The sequence below is a fragment of the Poecilia formosa genome, unplaced genomic scaffold (assembly GCF_000485575.1).
Source record: "Poecilia formosa unplaced genomic scaffold, Poecilia_formosa-5.1.2 Scaffold94, whole genome shotgun sequence".
Lineage (NCBI taxonomy): Eukaryota > Metazoa > Chordata > Actinopteri > Cyprinodontiformes > Poeciliidae > Poecilia > Poecilia formosa.
In genome coordinates this window covers 484,202-506,205 of record NW_006800033.1, presented here as the reverse complement: position 1 = coordinate 506,205, position 22,004 = coordinate 484,202, and the positions used below count along the sequence as shown (strand labels likewise).

Here is a 22,004-nt window from a genome sequence, read left to right as displayed (position 1 = left end):
GTCTTAATTGGCTGCCATCTGACCCAGTCTGTAGCATTTTTTTTTTATTCAGGACAAGCAGAGCATACAGTACCTCTTCCCAAAATGCCACTGATGTGAGGGGGTGTTCGCTACAGGTGGCTTGTGGAGCCAATAGATCCAAATCAGTCATTACTGAAGAGGGATTTTCATCGCTCACAGTGTATTATCTACCTGTGTATTATCCCCCGTCCACCTACACCGAAAGCTTGATGCCGGCAGAGCAGTTAACCATTATAGCTTTCCTACTTATTTCTCTATTCCTGTCATTTCTTCTTTGCAGCAGTTCTTGGACAAGGGTGGCAGTAACTTAGCAACAGACTGGAGAATAGGAGCAGGCTCATGGATAAAGATTCAATAAATGGACAAGTGCAGAGATAAGAAGCATTGTCCGCCTCTCTGAGCACCGCCTCATGCACGCACACTCCTCCTAAGTTAATTTATGTGCAACAATTTGAGATTTCATCCAAGTTTCTGTCTTTTTTTAACCCCCAACGTCAAATAAATCAAACTTGGATCAAAAAGTGTCAACATGGGGTTCTCCTCGTCCCCCCCCCTACCACCGCAGATCTTAAATAATATAAAAAACATTTGACTTTTTCACGTTTTTTAAACATTACAACCATGAACTTATGTCTATTTCATCGAAATCCTAAATGACAGACCAGAATAACGAAGTTGAGGGAATATATATATGTATATATGTATGCATGTATTGTTTTTGCTTCTTTTGTATCCAGTAAAAATCTAAAACATGTGCCATGCAAATGAACTTTATTTTCTCTTTTAGATTACTTCTTCACGTTATTATAGAAGTATTAGAGAAATGGGAAAATAACCACATAGCTAATTATCAAGGGTTCAGTAGCTGATAACACATATCTAATGTTGTCATAATCTATTGAATTTTAAGTTCAGTTTGATTATGTTGCTTATTTTTATTCCATCTTGTGTTTCATTAATTTCTGTATTCTTGATCATTTGTGTTACTTTTCACAGTACCTCTGTTCTCTGGCCTTTTATGCTTGATTTCTATTTGCATATTTACTCATCTGTGTTGCATCCAGTAATCAACTTCCTTCTGTAGAAACTCTTCAGTTTCAGTCACACAATGTTAGATTCACCTGTTGTCCATTTCATTGTCCATTCTGTTCCTTACAGTATCATTTTCACTCACCTCCTCCGGTCTTTGTCTCTGCATTTGGATCATCTACAACAATCATGACAAATATTTATAAGTGTAAAAAAGGAACATTTTCAAAGTTTTACACCGTCCTCCACTGTCTGGTTTTCTTTCACAGAAACTTCCAGGACATTTTCCAGGGAACGTGAGTTATTTAGGCTTTCGTGTTTTTCTTTTAAATTTGGGTGCTTAGCAGTTTCAGATTATCAAAGAAAATTTTTTTTTACTTCAGACAAGATAACTAACGTAAATACAAAATGTAGTTTTTCAACTTTTTAACTCGTTTTTCCTAAACAATCGTCACATGCTGTTGGCGTTTCTGTCCAGTAGAGGGCAGAGCAGACACACAGCAGACATACGGAAACTCATGCAAGATGAAGGAAAGTCAGTTTTACACAAACTAAACCAACACCATCAAGTTGTGTTAAGACCATTTTAGGAGTTTTGGTCAATTCTAAGTTCGATTTCAAAGCAAAATAGTGGCTATAATCAGGGGGTGATCACTTTCCAATAATATCAACCTGTAATAGTATTAAAGGACAATTTTTGTAATAAGGGAGGAGGCCTGGAAATAGTTTATCTATATTTTCTGAGAAGAGTGGTTCACGTTTATCTCCCAGTCCCAGACATGTTGCATCGTTTCTGCTGCTATTCGCCACATTATCATGATGAGAAAAATACTGACGTTTATCGCGTATAATTGTCAAAATAACAATAACATATAGTTACAAGTCTTAAACTTCTTTTGAATCTCCTACAGCCAAAAATTTAAAACTACGTTCACCCCTGACCTCGGCAGCTTTTGAGTTTATTTTACAAAGAAAAGAGATGATCGAAGTTTTCAAAGAAATGCCTATAAATAAACCCATGTACGTCCAGAATTATTACTTCATAACAAGTTGCCAAATAACCATAAGTGTGCCGAGATGCGTCTGAGCACGTCATAAAGGCTGCGGTTCCCCTCCAATCTGATGGGGGGAAGATCTTCAGACGCAACTCTAACAAAAGTCGAGAAGAGAACCAGGAACAGCGGATCTGGACGCTCTCAGCCATGGGTCACTTATTACCCTATTTAGTCCATCTGTTTCTCTTTGCGTCAAACGTTTACGGTAAGATATTTTTCCCTTTTTTTTTACTGCATGTAATTTCTTTGATAGCTTTCACCTGTTGAGGCGACTTGGCAATTGTCCGAATTTCAAATGACTATAATTTGTAAGCGTTTAAATTAATGGAACCCGGTTGCTGGCGGGTATGGTTATAAAACTTTGTCTTCTTAATGAGCATTAAAGCGGGGAAAGAAACTTTTGGATGATTTAAACAGGGCGACAATGTTCGATGCTCCTAAACTCTTCCCTTTCCCTTATAAGGGAGTAAAATCAGCCGGGATGCTCTTCAGGGCGAGGTGATCTGCGAAAATCAGTGGCACCACAAAAACACTCCACTTAGTGGATATAATAAAGAGCTTTATGGGTTTGATTTCGACTCGGTGATGTTAAAACAGGGAAACAAAGTTACATCAAACTTTGTGGATCGACAGAATTGATTTTAAATTATTAAGACTCTGTAACTCTCCATGACTTTGTGAACAGCTGTATTTATTTATTTATTGCGACTCCACTCAACATGGAAGCTGATTTAATGTCACATATTGCCAAAGGAAAATAAAAAAGTATCTGGTCATTCCTCGAAATAATTAATTTAAATGTTTCAGATGATCTTTATTATCACAGATAAATAAACTCCAACTCCTATGATTTATGCGTTTACACATTCCAGCCTAGGACTCTGACAGGACGCCACACCTGTAACATGTCAGAACTCTAGTTACTCTACTAAATGTTGTGGTATTATAACTGTTTTTTTTCTTGTCCTGTCCAGCTGTGCACATATATATATATATATATATATATATATATATATATATATATATATATATATATATACTGCTCAAAACAATAAAGGGAACACTCAAATAACACATCCTAGATCTGAAAGAATGAAATATTCTCATTGAATACTTTGTTCTGTACAAAGTTGAATGTGCTGACAACAAAATCACACAAAAATCATCAATGGAAATCAAATTTATTAACCAATGGAGGCCTGGATTTGGAGCCACACACAAAATTAAAGTGAAATGTTCCCTTTATTTTTTTTTAGCAGTATATATATATATATATATAAAGACAGGGAAACAGAAAAAAGCAAGTGAGTGAGTAAGAGAGGTGGGGCGAAAAGTGTCAAGGAAGAGAAGGAGATAAGAACAGCTGAGAGAAAAAAATGGAGAAGAGAAAAATAAGACAGCATCCTCGAAGTCTGCTTCTACATCTGCAGAAAGAGAGAAGTGGTATTTTACGTAACTGTTAGCTGGGTCAGAGGAGACTGAGGTGCAATGAGCAGATATCGTCAATGTTCTGCAGACTTAATACAGTCACCCAAGCTTCATGTGGCTTTTAGACGACTTAAGGAAAAGGGAGGTTTGTGGAATGGGCTGTTGTGTAATTCAAAGCATGAGATGGATTGGGGTTAAGCAATGCACCATCAGACATTAGAGCAACAGAGACTTGTCTTCTGGAGTACAAATCATACCTGTCTGTCTAACCATCTTATGATAAATTTGTGTTTAGCAACTACCAGCTTTTGGACAAGTACATTTACTCAATTTTGTGGGGAAAAAATTGGGGATGGTATGACTGGCCTGCACAGAGTCCTTAGCTGCTTTAGAGCAGAGATTGTGAGCCAGTCTTTCTTTTCCAACATCAGTGTCTGATCTCACAAATGCACATCTGAAGAAATAGTCAAGATTTCTCATGAATATATATCTAAATCATTCCCAGATGATTTGAAATGGTTATGGTTCTAAATGTTGGCCAAACTCAAACTAAACCACTTTAGTAAGGATTAAAAATGGCATCTTTGTCTATGTGAAGACAGAAGAGCAAATACTTTTGACTATATGCTTACTGAGATGCTAAACTGAAATATTATCATCATAAACAAAAATAGCTCAAATACAGACACTGTGAGATGAATCTGATCTTCTTAAAAATTTGATTGAAAGCTTTTGCTTTCTCATTCATTTTTATCAAAATGTTTCTAAATATTCTTGAAGGGCAGTCGCTTCTAGCACTTGGTATGAATTCACCTCTTCTGTCACAGTTCCCCTGACCCCTCTGTAGAACGGCTGTAACCAAATATTTAATAGAGTCTCAGGTATTCATATGATTTCCAAATTTTGCACAAACCAAACCAATTTTAGGTGTCCCTAAAATTTCCAAAAAAAAAAAAAAAAAAAAATTGATTTTCAAGATCCAAAGAGCAGTTTGTGTTTTGTCCCCATATTCTCACGCATTTAATAAATTGGATGGATAAGAGGAGAAAACAAACCTTTTCAGATCTGTATGGCTTTATTGATGTTTGTGCTTTAAATATAAAATAATTCCATTGCTTAAATGTTTCTTTGGTTTTACTTTCACAGGCTCCAACATATGCACATCTCGTGGAGTCACCACTTGTCAAGAATGTCTTGTTGTTCATCCTAGCTGTGCATGGTGCTCTGATGAGGTACAGATCTACACCTTACCTTGCAACAAAGTTAATACTCTGCTGTTTTGTATGATGGATAAAAACTAAGTCGTGCATCGCCGTAGCACAGATGGAAAAGCACGTGTTATTTTTTTCTGTATTTCTTTTTAATCCAAAAATCTGAAAAGTGTGGAGAGCTTTTGTGTTTAGTTGAGTCCCCTTGTCAAAATAGATGTGGGGGACAGAGGAAAGATCCAATGATATAAAGCAAGAAGTTTCTTGTAAATATGCAAAACGTTATATTGGTAGAAAACATGTGACCTTAATCCACCATGTACAGAGTGAAACATGGTAGTGTTAGCAGCACGATGTGGAAATGCATTACTTGAGAGTTGACAGGATGATGGACAGAGGCTGTAACAGGTGTGGCCAGATTATAGTTTAATTACTTGTTGCCTGATTGATTAGCTGAACATGGGAAAAAACTATAAATGAAATTATTAAATAGGTGGGATTAAAAGTTAGATCCATAATATGCAAATCTTCCCATCTGCTCCAGCTCCTCTGTATAAGTTCCCATCTGTCTCAGCCACTGCTCACACAAAGGATCAGCTCTTGGTCCATGATATCAGCACTCAGGTGTGTGTAGTAATGCACACACACACACACGCATACACGTTAATGTGGATCCTGCATGCCTTATAAGCTTTGAGTTAAAGTCAGGGCCAAACAGTAAGAAATACAAGAAAAAGAGAATGTTCAGGATCACAGATTAATCCCTGCTTACGAGGCTTTTGGAAACAACTTTCAGGTTACAGTAACCAAAAAGAATACTTAAAAAAAATAAAAACATAAATAGAGACCCCCTCCAGTTGAGTTAGAATAAAAGTCACTCTTCATAGCTTCATTTCATCTTGTTTGATTTTTGACTCTCAACACCACATATTGGACGCATCTGCTTTTCAGGTGTTTGGGATTGGAAGATCCAGTTTATCTCGCTGTGACCTCAAAGAAAACCTTGTTAAAGAAGGGTGCAGCGCTGCAGCTATAGAGTTTCCCACCAGCACCTTGGACATTCAACAGAACAATCCTCTCAGTGACAAGGCTTCGTCTACAGCTGTTGTAACTCAAATCAGGCCTCAGAAACTCCGCCTGGCATTAAGGATAGGTGTGTTGGTCTTAAAAGCTACACAGAAATGATAAAACATGCTGAGAAATGCACTGGAGCTAAACTTACCCTGCTTTCTTTTTTCACCCAGGTGACACCAAGCGGTTCACAGTGGCTGTGAAACAGGTGGAGGATTACCCCGTGGACCTCTACTACTTGATGGATCTCTCATATTCAATGAAAGATGATCTTTTAAAATTGCAAACCCTGGGCAACAAGCTTGCTGAAACAATGGGCAAAACTACCAGTAAACTGCACATGGGATTTGGTGCATTTGTGGACAAGACCACTTACCCTTACATGATTACCTACCCTAAGGAGGCAATTAAAAATCCTTGCATTGGGTATGTGGTATCATTGAATGTTTGCGGTTTGCATAGGAGATGAATTACAGTCATTAAGTTTTCTCTCTATAAGTGTGGGCAATGGAAGAGGCTTAGGGCCACCAAAAATAAATAAATAAAATTAAATAAAATTCTGACTTGAATCTCTGAATTCTAACTTTAAACTCAGAATCAGAGTTGATTTTAAGTTGCTTATGCAACAAAAGGAAAAATTGGTCTCAAAACTCAAACTTACCAAGCAAATTTGGAACAGGTTCTCGACGTGTATAAAGTGCAGGTTTACAAAACAAGGAAGAAACAGTTATGTGGTTATTTTCATATGATAACAACCTAATTAAAGAATGTTTGAGATTAGTCAGAGTCCTTTTTAATCTTTTTTCATTGGTCCTAATCCTCTTCCGTCAAATTCAGACGTCTGAAAACTTGAATTTGAACTTTCTAACTTCCGTTCTGTGTCTCTATGAACAGAATTAACGACCAATGCCAGGCTCAGTTTAGTTTCAAGAACGTGTTGTCGCTGACAGAGAAGGTGTCTCGCTTCACTGAGGAGGTCCAGAAACAGAAGGTGTCCAGAAATAGGGATGGTCCAGAGGGGGGATTTGAGGCTATCATGCAAGCAATGGTGTGCAAGGTAAGATAAAAATATACTCTTCAGAGACTGTCGTTCAGACTTCAAAACTGTGATTAATTCGGCTTCGTGTCCGATATTTTTCTGCGTTAGGACAAGATCGGATGGCGTCCAGATGCCTCACATCTTCTGGTGTTGACCACCGACGCCAAATCTCACCTGGCCCTGGACGGACGCATAGCTGGCATCGTTCAGCCCAACGACGGAGAGTGTCACCTCGACGACGACAATTATTTCAACAAATCCACTGTGCTGGTATTTAAGAATAACTAAGGAGATAAACAAAAGTTGAACATTAAATTATGAACTATTGTAATCCCTGTGTTTTTCAGGACTATCCTTCCTTGGGCCTAATAACAGATAAGTTGTCTGAAAACAACATCAATTTAATTTTTGCTGTGACCAGTAATGTCGTACCTCTTTACCAGGTAAAAAATACAAATATTTTAATATTACTAGAAATGTAAAAAAAAAAAAAACTATTTATAATCAATATGTTATTATTTTTAGGAATACAGTCAGCTGATTCCTGGCACAACTGTGGGAACGCTATCTGTTGACTCTGGGAATGTCATTCAGCTGATTACAGATGCCTATGAGGTACAAGTATATTTTCATGGCAGAGGTTGTGCTACAAGTGTAATAAACACATTGCTGTAAAAACAAACAAAATTCCCACCTTTCTTCTCTTTGACATTTTCGTCACACTTCAGCGTTTCAGATCTAGAAAAAAAAAAACGCAAAATGCTAATGTGGCCCCACATGACGAGCAAATTGCACTCGTTAATAACCCTGTCATTAACTGTATATAACGGCATTTTCTGGAAAGCTGAGTTTCATTGGCGACAACCAGGCCTGATTACTGTCTGTCCTGTGAAATCAAGGAATCAGTTAGATAATCTGACAGTATGGAGCTCTCTGAAAGATGTCTAAAAGCAGTACTCCGTACCTAAATCTAATGAAATTTATTTGAGAAACAAATACACTTTACATACACAATAATGATCAACTAACAGGAAATCCTTATGTGTGCAGAAAATTCGCTCTAAAGTGGCGCTGGAGCTTTTGGGAGTCCCAGAGGAGTTGGATCTCTCGTTTAGTGCTTCTTGCCTCAATGGAGAGGTGATTCGTGGACTCAGCTCCTGCTCTGGTTTGAAGATCGGGGACACAGTATGTATTATTTACAATTTTTTAGACTGTATACAGTACGTTGCATCAGTTTACCTGCATTTGTTTTTCTTTTATTAAATACATTTTTCTCCGTAGGTGTCTTTCACTGTGGATGCTCAGCTCCGCAGCTGCCCCAAAGAGAAGAGCCGCACTTTTACCATCAAACCTCTGGGCTTCAAGGATTCGCTGGAGGTGACAGTAGACTTTGCTTGTGGCTGTGACTGTGAGGCCAAGGCAGTACCCAACAGTCCAGTGTGCAGCAATGGCAACGGGACCTATGAGTGTGGAGTTTGCCAGTGTCACCAGGGCCGACTGGGTTCACTCTGCGAGTGTTCGCAGGAGGAATATCATCCGGCCGACGATGCCAACTGCCTCCCAAATTCTAACAGCTCGATATGCAATGGGAGAGGAGACTGCTTATGTGGACAGTGCTCCTGCCACTCAGATGGGTCTGGTCAGATCTGGGGAAAGTACTGCGAATGTGACGATTTCAACTGTTTGCACTTCAAAGGAGCTCTTTGCTCTGGTGAGTATGTGCAAGTTTTCCTTTAAGTGTTTTAGTAAGATGGAGGAGTTGTCCTTGAAGTTTTTAACAATTTACGAGGTTGCCTTTACAGCTGACAGTCTTTTGGCAGATAATAGTGAGTCTAATTTACTCTTAGCTGATTGGTGTTGACTCATGGTTCACCCGTACGCTGGAATAAGTTAAAGAAATCAACCATACATGAATGGTCTTTTTGGGGACCTAGCCAGGTCACGATAAAGTTTAAAGGTTTCCTGGGCTATTGCCACATCCAGGATTGGTCCTAAAGACTCCAACCAGGGCCTGGTCCAGGGAAATAGGATTTGTTGTTGGATCATCAATGGGCTGCAAAACATCATGCATGCACAAACGCATACCAAAGGACATTTAACAGTCCCCAATAACTGGAATACCTTGAGAAAGGGAGAACATGCAAATGCTTTGCAGCAATAAACTGAATCTCATTATGAGTTGTTTGTGTGTAGAGTTTACATGTTCCCTGGAGTATCTGCTCTACAAACATGACTTTTTTTTTTTAGTCTATGTTGAGTTTAGAGATAAGTGTGGTTGTGCATGGTTGTCTTTCTGTGTGTTTCTGTATGGACTGGTGATCTGTCCATACTGTAAGGACAAGTGGGTATACACCATGAATGGATATACACCATGAATGGATGGACACATTCTTGTCTTGCTTAGTCTATAACAAAGTCAAAAGACATAACAGTCACAGCAGGTTCCACTCAAATTAACATTCATATTTTTAATGAGGATGGAGCCACCTGTAAAAAACTCACTCAGTCACTGGGAGAAACAACTCAAACAGAAGTTGCCTTAGCCTAGAATTTAAACATGATAATTTAGGTGAAAAATGACTGAAAATAATAAGCTTTTTTTTTCCAACTGACCCTAAGTTCTTTAAAGCATTACAATATTTACAGACTTCTAGCTTGATCTGATTAAATATTTCTACTTTTATCTCAGTAAAATTATGGAAAAACTTTTATGGAAAAAAAACCTCACTGATTTATGTACTCTTATCTGAGCTGAGATTTTTTCTCTTCTGTAATCTGTAACCCTGTTGCAAAAGCCTTTAAACACACTTCCCCTAACCACACTCATATTTGAACATGGTACAAAATAGCATGGTGATATGTTGTATCTTAACCAATAATCTAGGTGATGTTTATCAGAGTGTTAAGGTTTTTTTGTGTGTGTCATTTTGGAGTTGTGTGAATCAGCAAAGATCTTTCTGCCCTTCCCTTCCTTTCCTTTGCCCCCTTCTTCGGTTTTAACTTCTTCTTTCTGCTCTGCAGACATAACTGGATGAGTTTACATCATTTTTTTCTTGTTACCTAGCTGGAAAAATCAAAGCGTTCACATTTCAAATGCACATGAAGTCTTTCCTTGTTTACAAATGCCTGTAAATAATTACATACCTACAGCAATTGAGTATATGACCATAAACAGCACAGCTCTTTGTCAGAAATCTCAAGTGTTTATGTGAGACTTCAAGTGTTTTGTTTTGGATAGTCAGTTGCTGGTGCCAGGATATGACTGTGTTCTTGCTAAAGAGCTTTAACGTCCCATGACAAGTCTGCACAGCTCATTGCTCCGGAACTCAGCTAAAGACATAACTGTTGCATTTGTCTTCAGTTGATCTATTGCAATAGTTTGGGTATGTATGGGTTGAGTATTAGCAAATCAGGAAATTCCTCTTTGACTTCTCACAACAGCAGCTAGATTGTTTTGCTGATTTGCTGTTAGTGTTGAGAACATAAATTGTTAAGCATATTTAAGACAGAGTAACTATTTGATTTACAAAAGGAGTTTAATATCAATAAATAGCATTTAGTTGAGCCTGCAACCAAACAATCCCCAAACCAATTTCACATAACATCAGCTAATTTTAATTAGAAACAAGCTAATGATGCTATGCTAGCCACTTGTTTACTTTTTTTTTTAAGCCAACCGGGGCTTTTCATTTTCCAGATCTCATTCAGAAACACTACTTATAAAAAAATTATATACTCACCATCATTTCATTAAATATGCAATGCCCAAATTATTAAATGAGTTTGACTGACTTCCTAATGTCTCAACTGCTTGTTGCAATTCCTATTACTCATGAAATACAAACAAAATTCATGTGATTGTGGCTAAAAGGGATATTTTTAGCCATAGGAGCCCTGCTCCAATAATTCCACAGTAATAAATTTAATAGTAATAACTTTTAGTGGTCACCATCTAGACACCCCATAAAAAAACACTTGGATTTTATGTCTAAATCTCCGAACACCTAAATGAATGCCTGCACATTTGACTGAATTAAGATTATCAATTCCCTTCAGTTAGTTCTAATTTAATATGTGGTTGTTTGATAGGTAATGTTGTAACAAGAGCTCTTTAAAGTAGCAGCTCTTGTCTGTTTTGAGCTGAGACGCTTCCTCAAATATGATGTCATCTTTTAAAGAGCCTCCACGAGTGAGTGGTCTTTGCTGACTTTTAGTGCAGCTCATTTACACTCACAAAGCTGCAACTAGAGGAAAACTATCCACTGTGCTTTGGAACAATGCATTCGTCTTAGTGTTATTATAATGCTTCCTTTATAGAGCTGATGTCCCTCGTTACCGCTTCAATTCTTGGCTCAGGGCGAAAAGAAAACATCATTGATATTTTTTTGAGGCAGTGTATTTTTTCCATCGCCGAGGGCAGTGGGACAGAACAGGAGAAAGCACGCATTGCTCCGGGGCGCGTAAATATGAGGAAAGAGAGAGCAGGAAAGTTTGCATTCCGCTGCAGGGAGCTCCTCTCCTCCCTTTCTGCAGAGTGAAGCTCTGTTTTATTGCCCCTGTCTGTTTTCCTGTTCTTGTCTTTCGTTTTTTTTTTTTTTTGTTTTGTTGTTTTTTTTGTTTTTTTTACAGTGACAAAGCTCTTTTTTTTTTTTTTTGTTTTGTTGTTTTTTTTGTTTTTTTTACAGTGACAAAGCTCTTCCTTAAATTTCTTCAAAATCGCAGTCTTTAAACTTCCTTTTAAGTGTAGCTCTGTTTTGCACAAAAACATGCATTGACTTTTTCATGTGACAGTTCTGGTATTGTCTGTATTGCTTCTTAATCTCTTCATTGTTATGTGGAAACAGCACGCCAGATGAGGTGGTGGCTCTGTTTAGAAACTGTTAACCACAGTCACCACAGGTAACCATGAGCATAAAAAAAACACTGAAGAAGAAGCTGCAGTAAATAGGGTGTAGGCGCTGTTGTTTTGTTACGTTTACAGCAGAGGATGGTTTCTCTTTGAGCTGTTGAATCAGAGACCCTTGGACTACATGTAACATTCCAGGATCAGTTACTTCCTCCATTGTGATCCAGCTGCACTGTGACTCACACACGTTATCCAGAAAGAAATCCTGTTTGACCAACCTTCAGTCACCAGATCATGGCCATTGTTTCTGAGGTTGCCTAACGTCCTGATGCAGTGTCTGCCATTGTTCACCAAGAAAAGCTGACTCCGCCTAACGTCCTGATGCAGTGTCTGCCATTGTTCACCAAGAAAAGCTGACTCCAAGATTCTGTCAGCAAATAGTTGCTGCGCTGCAACAACACTTTGCCCTTCTTATGCTTCTGCGCTCTGACGGTGCATTTCATATGACTACCTGCCCAATAATGAGCTTAGAATGAGTAACAACAACAACAACAAAAAAAACCCACGCGACGAATTTTATGAACATGTCTTTTTCCAAGTGGAAACAATTAGCCAGCAACTTTTTAAACAGATAAAGGGAAACTCATTAAAATGCTGATTTTTCTTTGATTTATGGAAGAATTAATTAATTACAACCAGTATCTTTGTTGTCTTTCACAGCTGAAATGACAGTTAGGTTCTCTTTGTTACTAATTGGTGATTATAGTATTACAGATTCAACTAAAACATCGTTCGTTGGTCTTCACGTTTGCTCATGCAACATGTTTTCAAAGACACACAGGAAAGAAGCTCATTAACACAAAAAAACAATAAAACTACACTCTCAGACGTCTGAGAACACTGCAGTGACTAAACCCTAATTTCTTGATGGCTCAGCCCTCTTCAGAGCCACAAGTGTGTATTAAGAAATGTAGTAATACATAATCCTGCACACTTAAATACAGGGTACTTAAGAGAGTCGGTGATTAACTTTACAATTAAGCAATTTGTATTTCGTAGGTTTGTTTGTCGAGCCTCACCCATGAGATTAAAACTTAAAATGGGCTAAACGTAGTGTAGAACAGCCCATGGAACGTGCTGCTACTGATAGGTGAAAATGCAAACAGATCAGAGTCAGGAAGTAGATAACCATACCGTGCTATTTTTAGTGTTCCTTCTAAAACACGACAAGTGATAGTTCCGGCGGTGCTACACATAAGAGTCTGCAAAACTTGTGAGGAAACATGAAAAGCTTAATTATAAAGGACTGTTTACAATTACACATGCTAAATTGCTTCCATTTTGTAATAGGGAGTTTTGAAGAATTTCCCCTCCTTTCGTTTTGACTCACTGACTGCAGAGGAAAGATATGGATCACTTCCATCCGTTTGGCTGTTTCTGTGCAGCAGCCATTTCCCGACGATGAACACACATTTACTGTAATTTAATGTCATGTTTTCCTCTTTCTCCCATTTTAAGTGGATACTGGCATTTGTGTCAAATTGTATGTATGGATCAGAGTAAAGAAAGACATGTTTTTTTAATTACAAGATCCTGGACCGCACACACACACATACATTAAGTATGCAATAGTTAACTTTATTTTATAGCTGTTACAAGAGTCATATATCTGTGTAGCAACAGATATATATATATATATATATATATATATATATATATATATATATTTTCCCCTGCTGAAAATATATATAGATGTATATAAATGTACGTATAGAGCTGTGAAAATGTATTTTCCCTGTGATAGATTTTCTTCTACTTTTTTCCCACCATTAAGACTTTAACATCATCGAGCGCCATGATAACCTGAACCAAATTCTGTTTTGAAATTAAGGTTTTATTTTAAAATGAATTCAAAGTTAACCAATTCGTGCTGGTGCTGTGTGAAAACATAAAACTAATAGCTGGTTGTGCCACTCTCCGGGGACAACAACTGACATCAAATGTTTTTGCTCGCTGGCAGTGAGTCTTTACATTGCTGTGAAGGAATTTTGATCCACTCAACTTTGCCACGTTGTTTTAACACAGGCAGATTGTTGGGTTCCTTATCGTTAATGGTCTATTTAAGGTTTACAACGGATTGGAGCCAAACTGTACCTGCTGCTGCCAAGAAAAAGCAAGATGTCTTCACTGTTCACACAAAAGCAGAATGAACTCGCAGATGAACCAGAAATAAAATGGCGTCAAAAACATATAGTTATTTTGACAAATTAGCTAAAGTAATTTCAGCTCATCGAGCTGACTTGAGCTGACGCGTCCGTTTCTGTTTCCCTCAGATCACGGGAAGTGCAACTGTGGGTTCTGCCAGTGCGACGCTGGCTGGAAAGGAGACAACTGTAACTGCACCACCCGCACAGACACCTGCGTGTCCAGCTCAGGGCTGCTGTGCAGCGGCCGGGGTAACTGCGAGTGCGGGGTTTGTCAGTGCACTCAACCCGGCGCCTTCGGAGACACGTGTGACAGGTGCCCCACCTGCCCTGACGCCTGCACGATAAAGAAGTAAGTAAATCTATTAAGCTCTACACTGGTTTTTGCTGTAACATCTCTAAATCTATGAGTTATATATGTGGCCATTGTGTTGTTGCTGCATGAATATCACAGATTGGTTTTTCATTCGCAGCATCGTTTCTCTTTGGATTTCGACTTGCTTACGGTGCCCTGTGCATATTTATTTTTATCTTTTACTTATTTCTCGACACCCAACATGGAAATGAATATAAACTCTTGCACAACATAGGTTGCCATTTTAATACCTCTGTGATAGCCTGGATTTCCTACCATATGCTGCAGCTAAAACATTGGAGTTTAAACCGGCTGTATTGCATAAAGCTGAAGGTGTCCTATTATTGCTTGCAGGCAGTGTGTTGAGTGTCAGCACTTCAAAAGAGGACAATACATCAGTGACAACAGCTGCAACAGAATCTGCAAAAATGAAATTCAAATTGTGGACCAGCTGAGTCAGAAAATGGATGGGAATGTGGGTGAGTGCCGAGAACTCTCTCTGGTCCCATTTTTCACGCGACCCTGGTCTGTTGTGGTCGTGTCGTGTTGTCGCATTCCTTCACTTTGCATGAATTTCACCCGATTACGGTTGAACTATCTTGCTGACCTACACAAATCGCTGTTTTTAATGAAAAACTTTGTCTCACGTTGTTATTTTTAAATGGTCCTGTTCTTTTCTTTTTCTTTTTGTCTCCCGGTAGAATTCCAACAACACACTGCGGTGAACTGCTCCTACAAAGACGAGAACGACTGCATCGTGCGCTTCCAGTATTATGAAGACAAAACTGGCAAATCTATCCTGTATGTGGTGAAAGAGCCAGGTACTGTGAAATATTTTTAGTGTTTATTAGGAATTTAAGCTGTCAGAGAAACAAAATTAGTATTTAGGTACGTGAGGACAGAAGATCCTGATGTATCTCTGGCTAGGCACATTGTGTGCATTTAGGAATGCGCTATTATATAAAGAACACCTCTCAGAGTTGGTCACACAGCTAGATGGTGCAGCGCCACAATAATGAGAGAACACAAATGGGAATCTGAAAGTTTCTGAAAGTATCTGTTTCTCAGAGTGTCCCGAGGGTCCTGACATCCTAGTGGTGCTCTTGGCGGTGGCCGGGGCCATTCTGCTCTTGGGTCTTGTTGGTTTGCTCATCTGGAAGCTGCTGGTTACCATCCATGATCGCAAAGAGTATGCCAAGTTTGAGGAGGAGAGATCCAAAGCCAAATGGGATACGGTAAGCATCAAAGATGCCAGACCGTGTAGAACCTCCCAACTGACAAACACACTTTTGAATCAAGTTCATTTATTTTTTCGTGTTCCAGGGTAACAATCCTTTGTACAAAGGAGCCACTTCCACTTTTACCAATATAGCGTACAGAGGAAACTAAGGTCCGGATCCGGCGAGGAAATAATTCAGGGGTTGACGACGTTGATGGAATGGGAGGAAGATCTTTTACACTGTCATTAGACCGGCTACTGATGTGTTGCTGTCAACAGTTCAACGTGATGATTCTTCACAATGTAAAACATTACAAACTATTAATATGAGTCACAAGCTGTTTGCTCTAAGGCTTTTTGGTTTTTAGAAGGGTAAGTTTTCTGCATATTTTATAAGGACTATGTTAAACTCAAGCTTTCAAGTTGCACTTAAGTGAACTGCTGTTTAAATTTTCCAACATGTGTGTTTGTTTTTAGGAAGGTGTTTTAATCTTTACTGTAGTTGTTAGGAGTTTTTTTGTACTTCTGTTGTGAAAATTGTTGTTGGGCAAATTGAATGTAAAACTGCGATGTTTAATTATTAAACCTCGTTTCTGTTGCATTTATGTATTTGGCTTACACTGATGCCTGGGGTATGGATTGTATTATAAATATAAACCAGTGGTGGTGCATCATTCATGCATGAACAGCTTTTTTTTTTTCTTTTTTTTTTTTATTATGTTTTGCGTTTGCACAAATGCGTTGCTCAGCGCATTTTAAATTTATATTATATTTAGTATTTGGGCGTTTTACATTTTTTAAAGTTTATATTTAAAGAGCCTTTGGGTAATTTAAGTGGGACGTAATGCTACAATCTCTGGTGCGTTTTGGTTTCATGTCTGTCCTTTGCACAATTGAAACTGCTTTCTCACTGATGCTTTTTCACTGATGTTTGACAAGATTTTTTGTTACATTTAGGAAACTTGTAGCGTTTTGTGACTCATAAGATGTTCTTTCTAAAATGTCAGAGAGATTTTTTAAAGATCAAACACTAGATGATCTTTAAGACTCATATTTGTCATCCACAGCGTCTTAGAAAAGAAATAGTCAGATTCTGTTTGTTTACTTAGTACCAATAAATGCTTTTGGGGAATTCTGAAAATGGATTCTTCTTTATTCATTCACTTTGTTCCTGTTGTCTAAAATGTGCCTATTTTCAACAACATTCACTCAACATGCTGCATCACTTTTGTCATTTTTTTAATGCTTCCTGCTCCCTAAGTCTCTGCTTAGATGACAGCATTCACATGCCTGGACTGTCTTGATAAATCGGATACAGACTGATTAAACTTCCTCTCCATTAAAAACTCTCAGTGCTGTCATCATCAAGTTTGACAGTAAGGAAGTACAGCCACAACAAAAATGGCCAGTCTGTTTTATAATCAAGCTGACTGTGGATTGGTTCTAATAATTTGTTGTTTATGAATACCCTATTGCGTACTTTATTCTGTTGTGTAAACAAAACTTATATCTATAAAACTCTCTCAAACACATTGTTGAAAGTTATTTCTTTGAACTAGACCCTAAAAGTATTGAAGTTTAAGAAGAATATGCACATTTTTAGTCATTGCGAAATAGCTCATGCTACTAATAACTAATGTTTAGTATAATGTCAGATATTAATCTAAAATTGTACAACAGGTTTTAATAGCAAAAAATATCTCCTGAGGAAAACAAGATAAATTTTCCTGGAACAGACTTGCCAACACAAACCGAGACGTGTAGGTATCTACACGGAAGAGAGAAAATGATCTTCTTTAATATTATTAAAGAACTGGCGTTGGAAATATTCTCAGTATATGTCTCCCCCTAGTGTAGAAAAAGTGCTAATGCACACATTATAGTTTTCCTTAGCGTGTAAGAAAGTAACAATGCAATCAAAGATGTTTATTCGTATTGCACAATTCAGACTCAAGGCAATGCAAAGTGCTTTGCAGGAAGGTAAATAACATACATCAATAGAAATACATTAAAAATACAAACTATATTAACAATAAAAAACATATCTCATGAGAAAGAAGCACAATTTTTGACATGAAGCAATTTACTCAGACAATATTTTTAAAGTGATAACTGACTGATTTATAAGAAGACTAATTCATGAAATTCCTGTCTTGAGTTCATCAAACTCTTGTGTCTTTTGGTTGCTTTGTGGACTGGACTATTGCTCCGTGGTCCAAGTTTCTCTTTTCAGAATAAAGTACATTTTGCATTTAATCTAAAGATCAAATTAGAGGAGTGAAGGTTCACAGAATCTACATTTATTTATTTATTTATTTATTTATTTATTTATTTACTTTTGACTGAAATGGCTCTCCATACCTGTGCAATGTTAAAAGCAATGTGCTTTTTTAACTGATTAATATGAACTACCGGCATATTTCAACCCTTGAGTATCTTTTCCGCTTGTCCCTGAATGCGTCACTCCCTTCTGCGTCAGATCCATCATGGCGGCGCCCCGCACCGTGGACGGAGTGGAGGCTGAAAACACTGAAATCAGCTTGACACTTTCAAATTCTTCCTCTGAGGACACCAAAAGGCCTCAGTTCGGGACACGCTTCCTTACAGACCCGCGGCAGGTCTTCCAGCACAACGCATGGTCGGTACCACAGACCCAAACAGGATGGAATGGGATCATGTGTATCTTTTGAGTGGAGGAGACTTTTTCAGCATTATCTTTAGCTTTGGATCGTTGAGTTCAGCATTTGTAACGTTGCGATATTTTGTTTATATATTTTTGTAATTTTCTTTACTGCGTTCAACCAAGCCGACATTTAGAAAATAACGACTGTTTTCTCATAAAATTACTTTTCCCCTCTACTGTGTGCATTACGGTAAAGGGGGCAGTACGGTTGCCCATTGTTAACGTAAAAAGTTCTGTCGTTTAGAATGAACAGAGATTATTTTTGTTTAGAAATTATTTTAAGAAATTAAAATAGAATTAAAAATAAGATAAATAAGACATTTTTAAATGTCAGAAAATATCATTATCAACTACTTTGGTCGTATCTCCACAAATCAAGGTGACAGTAATAAAGTTGCCATATTTGATGGTTAGCCAATACATTTTCAACATCATTCCTTGATCAAATAAATTAATATAAACTTTTTTTTTCCATCTATGAAGGTGAGAGCAGTGGGGTTCAGAGTGAGCATTCATTATGTACTTTACCTTAATGCACGCTGTACGGGCGAAACTACTATTTTAAAAGATAGTTGTTGATGCCACTAATGCAATTGTTAAATTCTGGGTCAAATCTGCATAAAGATATGTTAAAAAAAAAACAAAACAAAAAAAACATACAAATGAAGCCTAATATACTACATCAAAATATCAGACACAATTTCTTCACGGTCAGTCACTTTATTATTCACAAAGTTGGGATAATAATGTTTTGTGGTCTCCAGGGACAATGTTGAGTGGACTGAAGAACAGGAAGAAGCTGCAAAGAAGAAAGTTTCAGAAAACAATCAGCCTTTGCCTCTAGAAAAACAAGGTTAGACTGTAACTTTGAAAATTAATATATTTTATATTTGTATATTAGAATTAAATCATGATTTTTTTTTATTATTATTATTATTATACTGGCCTTTGAGAAAGCAGACGTGTGTTATGTTGTAGGAAGTGTGCTTTATTTATTATTTTTAATACTAGCTTTTCTGCCTTTTACTTCCAGAGGAGTACAACAGCCGGGCCAGTGAATACTGGAATGAGTTTTACACGATACACGAGAATCGCTTCTTTAAAGACCGTCACTGGCTCTTCACAGAGTTTCCAGAGCTTGCCCCACAGCGCAACCTGAACCACGAATCTCAGCCAAACAACTCGGCCGTGGACAGCAGCCATCAGGACGGATGTGAACAAAAACAATGCAGGGATTTTGCAGCTTTGTCTGGTGACAACTGTGCCTTTCCAGGCTCCTCTGCCACATATCGCATCCTGGAGGTTAGAGATCATTCTAGCAGCAAGTTGGTCACATTTTAACCGTATAAATGCTTTAAATGTAGTTTTATTTAGTTCAGGAAACTGTTCGATTTTATTTATTTTTTTTCAGTGATGTTCTGTAGATTTAAACACGTTCTTAAAATAATGGGCTTGAATAATAAAACCCATGTCCCTTTAAACAGAGTGTAGGTGTGTTTTAGTAAAGCTATTATGTGATGCATGGGACACAGAAAACTTTTGGAAGAAGGTTTTATTGCATGAACTACAAAAATGTAGAAAAGCTTACCTTTAACTCAAGTCTGTGTTTTTCAGTGGGAGCAAACATTTTTTGAAGGGAGCTCCAGAAAACTAGAGGGCATGCCATCATTTGCAACTGCTGGAAAATTGACTTTTTTTTGTTAGCGGGGGTTTTGGCAGAATAATGATCCAAAACATATGGCCAAGAATACAAGATCCACCTTCTACCATGGCCATCTCAGTCCCCTAAACCCAAATCCTGTTGGATGAGCGGAAAGGAAGAGCACGTAGGACTCAGGACCTGGAAGGAACCAGACAGATTTTAAAGATCCTTTCCACTCTATGTTCCAGTCTTGTAAAATGTTTCTCAGAAGTGTCAAAATTGTGATTTTTTTTAAGATTAACTCTGAAAAGCCATCTAACAAGTTGAAATATGTGACCATCTTTTAAACATTAGATTTCTCCCACTAACTGAATGTAATCCAATTGAAATTATGATTTTCTTTCTTGTTCTTTAAGATTCTCTAAACATTCAAACAGAGCCCAATTTGTTCCCATTATTGCATTTGTTCCGTTTGAAATGGCTAATTCTCCTGAAACATAACATCATTTCTGTGCAGGTTGGTTGTGGTGTGGGCAACACAGTTTTCCCAATACTCAAGACCAACAAGTAAGAACACACAAGAAAAAAAAAGTTGCATCGTGTCTGAAAAAGACGACGCCTCACCTTTTGCAGTCTCTATAACTGCAGCTTTGCCTTCTGCAGTGACCCTGGACTTTTTGTTTACTGCTGTGATTTCTCCAGCACTGCTGTGGAATTAGTGAAGGTGAGCCGTTTTGACTCACAAAAGAGCAGTTTCTTCTGATCTTCAGCATGTACGTGACTAACTCAGAGTTTCTCTCGTCATCAGACTAATCCAGAGTACGATTTGAACCGCTGCTTTGCCTTTGTGCACGACTTGAGCGACGTCGAGGCCAGTTTCCCCATCCCTGATGGATCCCTGGATGTTATCGTGCTGATCTTTGTGCTGTCGGCTCTGCATCCCGACCAGTACGAACGGATATTGCTTTGCCTAGTTTTGCGCTTTCATTTTTGCGCACATCTTTAGCATATTGCAGACACTGTGTAAGTGTTCCCCTCCCTCCCCCCATCTCAGGATGCAGGCCTCCATCAGTAGATTAGCAGGTCTGCTGAAACCAGGTGGTGTGATGCTGCTGAGGGATTATGGACGCTACGATATGGCACAGCTGCGCTTCAAGAAAGGTCAGTCAGGTTGTGTCAAGGTTCAAAATGTCTAGAATTGCTAAAGATTTCTGTTCTGCTGGGAAGAATTTGCTTAAAATGAGTCACACTCTTGTCATAAACTGTTAGCAATCAGTAATACAAAACGTCACTGTAAAATTTTAGGTCTCTTTAGGACTTTTCTGAGCAATACCTATACCTGCCGATCCTTGCAGCCAAACCTTGAAATGTTTAACCGTTTCATCTTTTTAACTGTCTGTGTTTTTGATTTTTCCTTAGGGAGATGTCTGTCAGAAAACTTTTATGTCAGAGGGGACGGAACACGTGTTTATTTCTTTACTCAGGGTATAAATGACTGGTTTTACAGTTGTAGTTTTTTTTTTTTTTTTTTACTATTATTAATATTATCCCTTACTGATTCATTCTTTCAACATGAATATGATCACATTTTTGTGCCTTTCTTTGTTTTAGATGAGCTTCATGAGTTGTTTGCAGAGGCTGGGCTTGAAAAAGTGCAGAACCTTGTGGACAGGCGGCTGCAGGTGAACAGAGGGAAACAGCTCACCATGTACAGGGTTTGGATCCAGTGCAAGTACCGCAAGCCTTGTTGAGAAACACCTAAGCTGACAAAGATTACAGCTGTTTCCAGAAGACATGTGGAACAATGGGATCATGGAGTTTTTTTATTTTTATTTTATTTTTTCTTGAACTGGCTGCCATAACCCTGATGGACATTTTTTATTTGCATGTTCTTCTGGAAAAATGCCCTTGGTCACCAAATTGATGACTTTTCTCCTGATGAGTTGCCTAATCTGAAAAAGAACTGGTAACCGCTGTAAAAAGAGACTGGTTTTAATTAGCAAATTTTTCAAGTAAATAAATTGCATGACTTTTTTGTATTTCACATTTTTTGTACATGCTAAATTAAAACCCAGTACTGAAAAAATCTTGCACATTTGAAATAATTTTATGCTATGTCTGCAGCACAGTTAGGATGGGAAGTTTCTGATTAATTTATCACTAGTGTGGGGGTGGGCACTGCTAAATTTCATTGTGTGGAGGGG

At 38.0% G+C, this 22,004-nt stretch overlaps 2 protein-coding genes across 2 annotated transcripts; both read left to right on the top strand.

Annotated features, from left to right (window-relative positions):
* The first annotated feature begins 1,402 nt into the window (after positions 1–1,402).
* Positions 1,403–16,620, top strand: itgb3a (integrin beta 3a). Its single transcript, XM_007558058.2, has 15 exons — positions 1,403–2,310; positions 4,680–4,765; positions 5,693–5,894; positions 5,986–6,238; positions 6,707–6,869; positions 6,960–7,121; positions 7,199–7,294; positions 7,377–7,466; positions 7,902–8,036; positions 8,133–8,562; positions 14,031–14,253; positions 14,611–14,735; positions 14,958–15,077; positions 15,325–15,491; positions 15,580–16,620. The coding sequence occupies exons 1-15, from the start codon at positions 2,253–2,255 to the stop codon at positions 15,643–15,645; spliced, it is 2,376 nt and encodes a 791-aa protein (XP_007558120.1). The 5' UTR covers positions 1,403–2,252; the 3' UTR covers positions 15,646–16,620.
* Positions 16,621–17,900: 1,280 nt separating this feature from the next.
* On the top strand, positions 17,901–21,886 carry mettl2a (methyltransferase 2A, methylcytidine). The gene is made up of 9 exons (XM_016674401.1): positions 17,901–18,113; positions 18,923–19,011; positions 19,192–19,460; positions 20,318–20,367; positions 20,464–20,524; positions 20,609–20,748; positions 20,855–20,961; positions 21,220–21,285; positions 21,412–21,886. The coding sequence occupies exons 1-9, from the start codon at positions 17,962–17,964 to the stop codon at positions 21,549–21,551; spliced, it is 1,074 nt and encodes a 357-aa protein (XP_016529887.1). The 5' UTR covers positions 17,901–17,961; the 3' UTR covers positions 21,552–21,886.
* Positions 21,887–22,004: the final 118 nt, after the last annotated feature.

What these genes read in the sequence shown, in the direction of transcription:
- mettl2a (XM_016674401.1), top strand. Translation starts at nt 17,962, where the DNA reads ATGGCGGCGCCCCGCACCGTGGACGGAGTGGAGGCTGAAAACACTGAA. An exon ending in CCAATACTCAAGACCAACAA is followed by an intron (nt 20,368 to 20,463) that starts GTAAGAACACAC and finishes TGCCTTCTGCAG; the next exon opens with TGACCCTGGACTTTTTGTTT. An exon ending in ACAGCTGCGCTTCAAGAAAG is followed by an intron (nt 20,962 to 21,219) that starts GTCAGTCAGGTT and finishes ATTTTTCCTTAG; the next exon opens with GGAGATGTCTGTCAGAAAAC.
- itgb3a (XM_007558058.2), top strand. Translation starts at nt 2,253, where the DNA reads ATGGGTCACTTATTACCCTATTTAGTCCATCTGTTTCTCTTTGCGTCA. An exon ending in TCAACAAATCCACTGTGCTG is followed by an intron (nt 7,122 to 7,198) that starts GTATTTAAGAAT and finishes TGTGTTTTTCAG; the next exon opens with GACTATCCTTCCTTGGGCCT. An exon ending in GTTTGAAGATCGGGGACACA is followed by an intron (nt 8,037 to 8,132) that starts GTATGTATTATT and finishes TTTTCTCCGTAG; the next exon opens with GTGTCTTTCACTGTGGATGC.